The sequence below is a fragment of the Corapipo altera genome, unplaced genomic scaffold (genome assembly GCF_003945725.1).
Source record: "Corapipo altera isolate COAL_440 unplaced genomic scaffold, ASM394572v1 23, whole genome shotgun sequence".
Taxonomy (NCBI): domain Eukaryota; kingdom Metazoa; phylum Chordata; class Aves; order Passeriformes; family Pipridae; genus Corapipo; species Corapipo altera.
This window is the reverse complement of record NW_020884878.1, coordinates 5,196,769-5,206,999: the sequence shown is the minus strand read 5'-3', so window position 1 is coordinate 5,206,999 and position 10,231 is coordinate 5,196,769. Positions and strand designations below refer to the sequence as shown.

At 46.8% G+C, this 10,231-nt stretch overlaps 1 protein-coding gene across 2 annotated transcripts; it reads right to left on the bottom strand.

Moving 5' to 3' along the window:
- Positions 1 to 224: 224 nt before the first annotated feature.
- CKB (creatine kinase B) lies at positions 225 to 9,871 on the bottom strand. 2 transcript variants are annotated; one of them, XM_027638334.1, is made up of 8 exons: positions 9,748 to 9,871; positions 8,671 to 8,883; positions 7,385 to 7,539; positions 6,317 to 6,449; positions 5,235 to 5,406; positions 3,641 to 3,764; positions 2,757 to 2,946; positions 225 to 2,167 (listed from the first exon to the last, which is right to left on the bottom strand). In XM_027638334.1, the coding sequence occupies exons 1-8, from the start codon at positions 9,869 to 9,871 to the stop codon at positions 1,989 to 1,991; spliced, it is 1,290 nt and encodes a 429-aa protein (XP_027494135.1). In that variant the 3' UTR covers positions 225 to 1,988. The 2 variants fall into 2 exon arrangements, with proteins under 2 accessions (XP_027494135.1, XP_027494137.1); XM_027638336.1 differs by lacking the exon at positions 8,671 to 8,883 and adding an exon at positions 8,021 to 8,208 and having other exon boundaries at positions 1,804 to 2,167; positions 9,748 to 9,858.
- Between the last annotated feature and the right edge of the window lie 360 nt (positions 9,872 to 10,231).

Here is a 10,231-nt window from a genome sequence, read left to right as displayed (position 1 = left end):
AGCAGCAACAGGAGGGAACACAGCAAAGGTGGTGGGTGGGAATGAAAACCAATTAAAAGGAAGTATTTTCTAGTTGGATTCAAGCATTAAAGACTGGCTTGTTGCTTTGACCACAATGTTTTAGCCAGCTACTGGTGCTGTCTCAGACTGCAGGGACTCAGGGGCTAAAAGGAGACAGATGGAGCAGCTCCCAAGGGCTAAGAACATAGGAGAAACAAGATGCATAGAGAGAGAAATGTTTTTATTAGTCCAGCTGATATAGCTAGAAAAAAATAGACAAGTTTTCAGGCATCTCCTTCCATTAGGTAATTGCTGAGTGCAGTAACGACGCCGTGTTGAGGAGAGGCACCACTAAATGAACACTCTCTGATTACAAGAAGCAAAACCAGCTATTTGCCAAGCGTCTGTGAATAGTGACATGAAGCACAGCATGGGGGAATCTAAAGAATATACAGAACCAACCGGTTGTCTCTTGCACCATTTTCTCTTCCCTGCTCTCACAAGCTTCGTACAGAAAAATCCCTGTGCTGATTAACTCAAATATAGGAACACCCAGCACAGAACAAAACTCTTACATGTGATCTCCTCTCCCCCACCCAGTTAAATTTGAAACACATAGAAAGCTGTATTAAAAGAAAAAAAATCTGATCAGAGATGTTCACTCAGCCTTTTCTCACCAAAATTACATTAGCTTTACCCCAGCTGGAGTCATCTCCTCAGCTAAGTGACAGCCTGCAATCACAGCCTTAGAAATATCACAGCCTTTACAAAAGAAAGCTTCAGTTAGCTATGCAGACCTATATAAAGCCACATGCCGTGGAGCTCTGCATCAACCTTTCATCATGCTCCCTCTATCAAAGCTGGGTTTTAGCTGTGGGTAGAGCTATTGAGCAGGTGCATCTGCATGAGCTGCAAAGCTGCTGTTTCTAAGGGTGTGATGCTCATAGTTATCAATACTTCTGGAAAATGTTGTTCTTGTAGGTTAATAATGTGATGCTTCCATGCTGCAAGCAGACATGTACAGCCATTCTGAAGAACACACCCAGAGAACAGCCTGAGCTTGCAAGCCAGACCCAGTTTGGAAAATAAAACTAACTTACTATGTTGTAATTGACTATACTGCTCATTTTTAGTTTCATGGGACAACTGGTGCATGGGCCATAAAAAGCCAGCTGAAGAAACCAAATTATCTGGTATTTTCCTGTCAGCTTCCAGCCCCCCTCTCTTCCCTGGCTGAACTGAAATCACTTACAGAAAAGCATGGGTTTAATTAATCTAGATTTCACCTCACTCCTGAGCATCAAAAGAGTAATTGGTTGTTTACACCACCTCTCTGCAGAGCCTGAAAATGAAGACAATCTTCTTCATACAAACTAGCTCAGGGTCAACAGTTCTATGGGCTGAAGTCTGACCTCAAAGCACTGCTCAGTAGCCCCAGGAGGAGCCAACGGAGAACAGCAGCCCTCTGCACACCCAGCCCTGTCTCCTCTCCCACACAGGAGTGAGCCTGGCTTGCTGTACTCAGGATAATAACAGTTTATAGTTGGCAGGAGCAGATGCACAAGTCAAAGCCTTGGAGGTAGGGCATGTTTGCAGTGACTCATGTTTAACACTAGTTCTCAAATTTACAGCAACTACAATCAAGTTAAAGGTTCAACTTCTGCTTTAACATTTCAACTCAGGTGGTCTGCAGCAGCACAGCCAGGAAGATGTGCTTGCACACAAAACCAGCCCATCTAGCATAACTATGAAAACCAAGTCACTTAAATCTCAAAGACATTCAGTTAACATATCTAAGACATCTCAGGCCAAACAATAGTTTATTTCATTTTGAGCAACATCTCAACCATCAAAAAAATAAACTCTAACACAGATGGATGGAAGACTTCTCTACAGTGTAACTAAGTGGGCTCTGACCCCAAGGGTTTGAATTGGAGTGACCTTTTATTATTCATCCAATAAGTTAGGAAGCATGAGAATAAAGTGCTTTATTTCTGAGCTGGCATGAGGTCATCAATGGACTGGCCTTTTTCAAGGCGTTTTTCCATTTCGATGAGCAGCTTCACACCATCCACCACCATCTGCACCAGCTCCACCTCAGAGAAGCCAAGACGATCAGCATTGGAGACATCAAACACTCCTCCAACAGCAGCTGTGTCCACACCACCTGCAGCAAGAGATTTAGTTAGAACACTGACCACAGCCAGAGCAGGTGAGTCTGCCTTTCTTCCCTCACCAGCTGGAGGTGGGGACACAGCAAGATGATTCTCTACAAGCTGCCACTGGTGTCTCCTCCTGCGTGCAGGGAGATAAAGGTCACATGTGACTGCCAACATGAACCACAGACCTTGTCACTAGGCCAGGTCTTTATTCTTTTGACCCATGAGCAAGCTAACCCATGGTCAGAAATAACTTCTGACTAGGAGATAGCTCCAGTGGTGGGTAAATCAGGATTTCCATCCCTGCTTACAATGCAAACAGCTGCCACCAGGTCCACCTTATCTGGTGCTCAGAACGACACACAGGACACAACCAGAGAGCCACACACAGCACAGTGTAAGCAGAGCACTGGCATCCCCAACTCCTCCAATAAATGATTTAAAGACTTTTTTTTCTCTCCATGTGCTTTACAAAGGAACCTTTTGGATGGTCTGACAGGCAAGGACAGTGTGAACAAGACACAGCTCTGGCTGTAGCCAGGCTTCTGATGGTGTCTTAGGGCACACCAACCTGGCCATCAGTGTATCAACTCTCACCTGTGCCTCGTTTCTGCAGCCGAAGCCTCTTGAGGACTTCTCCAAACTTCTCATTTTTCCCAAGGTGTGGCAGCTTGATGTGCACACCAGCACGGAGCCCTGTTCCGAGGTTGGATGGGCAGGTCAGGATGTAGCCCAAGTGTGGATTCCACATGAACTCGTAGTTTTTGGCCTTGAAGAGAGTTTCTATCTATAAATAGAAAGAATGGATGTTTAGAGATTGTTCTCTGCCTGAAGGATGTAGGACATCCATTAGTGCTCATTTACAGCTTCAGTCACCTAGCAACAGCCACAACACTTGGAACAGCTATTTCAGTCACATAAGCCCCCTCCATTTGGAAAAAAGGGCCACCAACAAGGGGCTTTTAAGGCCTTAATCTTGCTCCTAGTGCTGAGACAGGCTAAATTTAAAAGCTACATTTCTTACATCACTATCTCCTGGAAAGTTTGGTTTAGTACATGTCAAGCTGACACATCTGTAAGGATCAGGAAAGGGGCTGGTAAAGATGAAGTTCATATCAAAACTAGGAGAGAACAGCATCCAGCCTAAAAACTTCAGTCCAGCTTTTCCCATCCTCATGCAATTTCTCCTCCCACCCAAGGTGTCTCAGAACTTTAGAGAACTATGTGAAATTTCTTTAAAGTACATTTTAGACATTTGGATAAGGGTGCCACCATATCAGAAATGTATTCTAGATTTCATAGCTGCAAGGCTTTTTACCAATATAGGTGTTTTGGAGCCCTCACAGCTCAGAACCTCATCATGATGTTTCCAGAGATCCAGGCTATGAAACACAACCATGCAGGACTCGGGAGGGGGCTTGAAGTTTGCATTTCAGCTCTAACTAGAGAACCACATACCAGCTCAGGAAACGTTGATTTACCTTTGTTAGCCCAGTACAGAAGCGATGAAATACTTCCTTCATGTTGCCACCTTTTTGCATGGAAATAACTCTAAGGTGATCCTCCTCATTGATCCAAACAAGGAAGGTCTTGTTATCATTGTGCCTAGGGGACAAAGCAAACAAGTCGTTGTCTTCCCACCTCTCATTTTGAAGAGCACTAAATTGCTCATCACTGTAGCTTTTATTTCAAGAGGCTCACTTAATTGCTTCATCAAAGAAACGGATCTTACTTCTTTTGTCTATGCAGTTAAGTATAGACCTGCTCTTCTCAAGAGGTAGTTTGAATTGGCCTTTATCTAAACGGATCAAAGTAATAACATGGCATTACCTACTCTTACAATATCAAACCCTAAAATCTGCTCAACCCCCTAGCTCGCCTGTGGCCCCATTTTACAAATTTAAGCTATTTCATCTGCTCAGCAGTCTGCAAAAGGGTGACCATTACAGACTCTGAGGCAGCCTTATGTTATGGACATCACTATACCATGTTGACCATGTATAACAGAGCTTTTTTATCAGAATTGTCAGATTCTGTTAAATTGCATTTTATATCTTATTTTCACTATTAATTTTTGATCAGGGCTTTTCAGGATGCTGTAAAAATCTCTGAACAATGGGACTCTCTTGTCCCAGCTTGCAGCTGACAGCAAGTACTCCCTCCGATGATATTTATCATGCTGGTAATTTCTGAACTTGATTAGGATCAAAAATTAGCTAGTACCCAAGGAAAGTTATTTATGCAGACAACACTAAGACATTACCCTTCAAGTCTGTAGATTAGTCATGCTCAGATGACAGCGCTATCTGGTGCTGGCAATCTGCAGGTAGATGATGCAATCTTAAAGGTGACCTACAGAAACAACGCGTGCTTCCTCTGGGTTGTACTGAAACAGCTGCAGTAATAAGACTGGAGCATTCCTGGTGATGAAAACCTAGCCCTTAACTTACAAGGGAGCAAGCTAATTATGCTGCAGAAGCTCCTGAGATGCAGAGTTTTATGTAGGTGACCTACATCTAACAAGCAGAATCCTTCCATTCCATACCTCTGCATCAGTCAACTCCTGTCACTGAGTCTCTGGGGACAGGGGTAAATCTCATCACTAATACAGGTAAAGTCATACTAGTCCAGCACCAGTGAGTTTCTGCAAGCAGAAGTCATGAGACTCCAAGGGAGTAACTATGCATCCAGGATCAACTCTGAGCTAAGACACTGCTATGGTTTGTACCACAAGTTACTCTCAACTCCTGGACAAGAGCTGAATGTAGTGGTACATCTGCTCCATTAGAAGTGATCTACTTTTATAAGCTGATTCAATTTTCCTCTGGTGCTTCACTAACCAGGGCTGGATGGGCAGGCTCTGGTTCCAGGCTAGCCAAGCTGGCTTGTTCCTACCAGCATAATAACACTTGTCCAAATTCTGCAGGTTGAGCTGCAACTTTCCCCAGAGTTTCTCAATAGATTCAGTATTACAAGTTGAAGCTGCTGTTTAGCCCAACAGTACCAGTCACCACCAAAGCTACAATATTTTTTTGCAGAGATCTCATACAACTCCATTCTTCCAGACATACTCACCAGATGCCCCTGGCATCAGGCCAGTCTCGTGCCATCCCAGATGCCAACAGAAGAGGAGAAACTGGCTTGTCAAACAAGAAGTGGTCATCAATCAGCTGCTGCTGCTCTGCATCAGTCATGTTCCTCAGAGCATAGTACTTTCCCTTGAGATCACCGTCCAGACTACCCAGAGCTGAAAGAGAGGCACTTTCAGGATGGGACCAAAGGTGTTAGACATTCCCAGCACTTTACAGACCACACACACAGTATGGCAATGTCTGATCTGCTGCGTTTGGTTCCTCCCTTGCTTTCATCTGCAATGGCAATGCCTTTGTGGTATTGCAGAACTTGAGGCAGTATCAGATGATGTGTCTGCACCTTCCAGGCTTATAGAAGTCTTTGTTCCCTTACATGCGGTATAGAATCGTTACTGCTGCAGAACTTACAAGTGGACTGCTTTCTTCCAAGGAGAACCAAGGTTATGAATATAACAAACAGTATTATTCTAGTCAAGGACTATTATCCTGCCCTTGAGAGATTTTGGAACAACCACTCTCCCAGCCTCCAGAATATGCACCTTGAGCATATCATCATTCTTTCACTTAATGGCATTGGAAGGTAACAGAAACAACTTCCAGCTGAAGAGTTTCACTGAAAACTAGGACTTACTCTACTCAGCTGCAGATTTGCAGCAAGACTACACCTCTAAACAAGCTGAGCATTAATGAAAGTAAATTAAAAGCAGCCATAAAATACTGCACACCCATGACTCAAGCCCTGTAGTTGCCACATACCTGTTACATTTCAGGTTTGAGCCCTGACGAACCAACTTCTTTCACCACACATAGAGAGAAGCTCTTGAGATCAGCAAAGGTCAACCGAATGCAGCCCAGCTTCCCTCTGACACGTGCTCTTGCTCTCAGCTACACACTGCAATGCTGAGGCAATGCTAATGCAATGAGCCTTTTCCAGGGAAGGCTTCATGTTCAGACCAAGTCTCCCGGGAGGTGGCTTTTGCCAACTGCCTCCATTTTCAAACTGCAAAGAACAGCTCTTGCACAAAGGACAGACATATTTCCCTGATGCACCCAGTTCTCACTTACCTTCAACAGAGAGCTTCTCAATAGCCCGCCTCTCTCCTCGACTACAGTGCGGGGGAAGGCAGAATCCACGGATGCTTCTCCCAGTTCTGACACGGGAACTTAGCACATAATTGGGATCCAGGTCATCACCTCCCTACAAGATTAGGAAACCAGTGAGTACAACCCTGTTACCAAGATACCTCCCCTAAATACACGTAGCTCTCATACATTTGAACACACACCTTACACCTGAGGTATTGACTACTTGGTCTGTAATACCATGTCTTGCTGCAGGACTATTTCCTTCAGCATTAGGTCAAGTATGTGTGACACAACCCTTGCTTAGAGGTCAAGGGTACAGCTACTAAGTAGTCCTAAAGGACAGGGATACCACCAGACCACCAGTTTTATGTCCATTTCAGACTACAATCTGGGCTTCTCTTACCCCTTCAGATCTGCAATCTAGAAGTATCAACAAGAGGCAGAACCTTCTTCAGGCAGGTGTTTACTCTTGCAAACAAAACTTATTTATTACTGTTCTCCAAAGTTTCTTATTTTCAGTATGACCTATAGCAAGCCCATCAACATGTCATCAGGAATTCCTAGAGTTTACAGTAACATTTGAAATCCATAAAACAGGCAGAAATCCTTACTCCTAGCCATAATATCTATTCTATAGTATGACACCATCATCAGCTATGACAATATCATCAGCTGATATTTAAGATCCAAGATCAGATAGCAGGAAGTGTTTAATTTTTATGACAGGCCATGACTCCTAGGACAGTGTTGTTTAGGCTTAACTACTACAGCCCATGGTTCATGGAAATACATAAAGAAGGTGTTTGGCACAACCTGTGCCACAGCAGCACCTGAGGCAAGCTCCTGCTGCATGCCAGCTACCTGGTTCTACCCAGCCACTGACATCCTACAGCAGCAAACTCTTCAGTCTGACTGCATCAGACTCACAGCCCATGTGTCTGTGCTCCATGGAAGTGAGGGGACAGAGCCTGAACAATCAGTTTAGGCAGCTGCCAACAACTTTACAGTCCTCAGACCAGTAACCTGTAATCGATCAGAAGTTTATACCTGCAGGTTATCAGCATTCAGGTCGGTCTTGTGTTGATCGCTTGGTTTGTAGCCACCATGCCTGTCTTCAATAACTGGATCAAAGAGCTCCTTAAACACGTCATAGGATTCTTCATCACCAGCCACACATCCTACTGTCATTATGAAGGGATGGCCTGAAGTGGTAATAAAGTCAGAAGAGCTAAGTTTGGGTGACGTTTGGCTGTACTCCAGCGCAGCACTAACCAGGCAAGTTCTTTAGTGGCAAGTCTAGTCACTTAGAAATTCATTCTTACATAAAAACATTTGGAGAGACCCTACATTTTGCACTTCATCCAGTTAATCAAATGCAGTGCTATGGAAACCCATAGCTGTTGTCATTAAACCATGCTCCTTTGTCAAGCTTGGTTTAGGACAAATTTGCACAGCACATCTAATTTTACTAACTAATTTAGATCACTGGATAGAAGTTATGTCTAAACAATCATGCTTTGCTGTAAGCAAGCATGCTTCGCTTTTTTGCTCCTTCTGCTACAGAGCTACATTTCTGTAGTCTGCTCATAAATACCACCTCCACAAGATTAGTTTTAAGTCACCATATTCAAAAGCACCAGTTACTTCAGCTGGTTCACACGGAATATTCTCAACGCGTTTTACCAGGATTATCAACCCCAGTCTGAATGACATCATCCAGGGTGAAGCCACTGGGCGTGACTCTGTCTCTCAGTTTCGTGTATAAATCCAGGGTTAGAACTTTGGCCATGTGGTTGTTGTGGGTGCTCAGGTCCGGGTACTCCTCATCAGGAGGCAGTCTCTGATTATTTAGTTGGGCCATTTTGATATTGCTAGAGTAAAAATAAATACTGTAATGTTAACATGTAAACACATCTGCTCCCCCTTTTTCATAGAAGTGCTAGAGAACATCACATAACCAGTTTGGAATAAGAACAGACCAGGACAGCCAGGTAAGCCAACATTTCCCCCCTCCTCCCTCCCTGGTTGCATTATAATTAGGATGTATTTGGTTAGAGGTTTTTGGTGGTTTTTTTTTTTTTTCCTTCAGATTTAAAGTATTTAGCAGAGTAGTTACATAATTGAAGTGTCTGGGAATTGATATGTCAGATCACAGCATGGAACATGGCTTGAAGGAGCACAGCCTCTTAATAAGGCCATGCCTTTAGCGCAGTCTCTCAATGCTTTGCAAGATTTGCCCCTCAGTAGCTCAAGAGTTTTGGGTGCCGTTGTCAAGAAGCACTTCCAGTCAGGAGGGAGAACAGATCATTATGCAGATCTAACGGTCCCATTACCTGGGTTGTCAACCCCAGTCTGGATGCAATCATCCAGGGTAAATCCACTGGGGGTCTGTTTATCTCTCAATTTCTTGTACAGGTCCGGGGTCAGCACCTTGGCCATGTGATTGTTGTGAGCTTTCAGGTCAGGGTACTCATCCTCAGGTTTGTACTTCATCTTCAGGAGGTTGTGGCTGTTTGAGAAGGGCATGGCTGACCCTACCGTAGTCACTAAGGGAGAAAGAGGGGAAGCCTATCACAGGGGGCTTGGTAGCCTCCGAACCGCCCGGGGGAACGCCAGGCACCCAGGCAAGGTCACCTTGGCTCGTGTTCCACCCGCGCCTTTCACACCTTTGCTGCTACACCGCTTCCACAAGCGCCAGGAAGGAGGAAAAAAACAGAAGTTCTTCACCTCCACCAGCCTGGCCCCATCTTCACCCTCCTGGTCGCAGGGGCAGGGGCTCTCCCGCCTCCCGGGTAAGGGGACGCCCTCAAGGTCGCCGGGAGCGGCCGCGGCAGCGCCGGGCAGACCCCGCGAGTGGCTGCGGGGCGGGGGGAGCGGCCGGGTGGCCGCGGGGCAGGGGTGGCTCGGCTCCGCCGGGACCCCGGTCCACCGGCAGGTGAGCGGGGCGGCTCCGCTGCGCCCTCGGAGCGCGGCCGCGCCTCCTCCCAGTGCTGCCGGACCACAAGGTCCTGAGCACCAACGGCTGCTCCCCGGCCAGGGAGCGGAGGGGCGGGCGGCATCCGACAAGCCCTTACACAACAGACGGCTCCCTCGGGGGACCTGGACGGGGCGAGCATATGTAACTACCCTGCTAAATACCAGGTTAATCTGGTTTTAAAGCGGGGCCAGCCCAGTGAGCACCTGCGTCGCGCCCCGCGCCCCGGCTGCGCCCCTGCCCCGCGCCGTCCCCCGCTCCCCTCCTCGGCCGGACCGGCTCCACCCCACAGAGCAGGGGAAAAAAAAAAGGACCAAAAAAAAAAAAAAACAAAACAAAAAAAAAAACCCAAAACGGAAAAAAGAAAAAAAGGAAGAATACAAAAAAATTGAAATCCCTTGTCTTAAGGTTGCATAGCGGCTGCCCCGGTACTTACCGAGGGCTCCGCAGCTATAGCAAGGATGTCCGCGCTGCTCCGCGCCCCGCAACGCCCGAGCCGGAGTGGAGCCCCGATCCTGCCGTTGCGTCCCTTTTATATAGAGCGCTAACCGCCGCCCCATTGGCCGTTATTTATAGCCCATTCATTCCATTGGGCCGCGCGCCCGAGGGCGGGGCCAACGCTCCGCTGCCGGCCGGTCCCGCGCCTGCCGCCATTTTGCTCGGCGTTGGGGAGGCCGCGCGGGGGCGGGGGGACCCCCCCTGGGGCCGCTCCCGCAGAGCCGAGGGAGCCGCGGCGCCTCCGCTGAGCGCCGATGTGTGGGCAGAATTCCATCTCTCTGCGCCATCGTGCACCAACATGGCTCGTTGCCATGAATATTGGCTCTTCACACCTCGGTCGAGGATTCAGCCGCGGGTGTGATAACGTGCCATCCCAAAACTGAGGGTTATGTAATGTCAGCACTGGCCGTAACTGTCAGTAA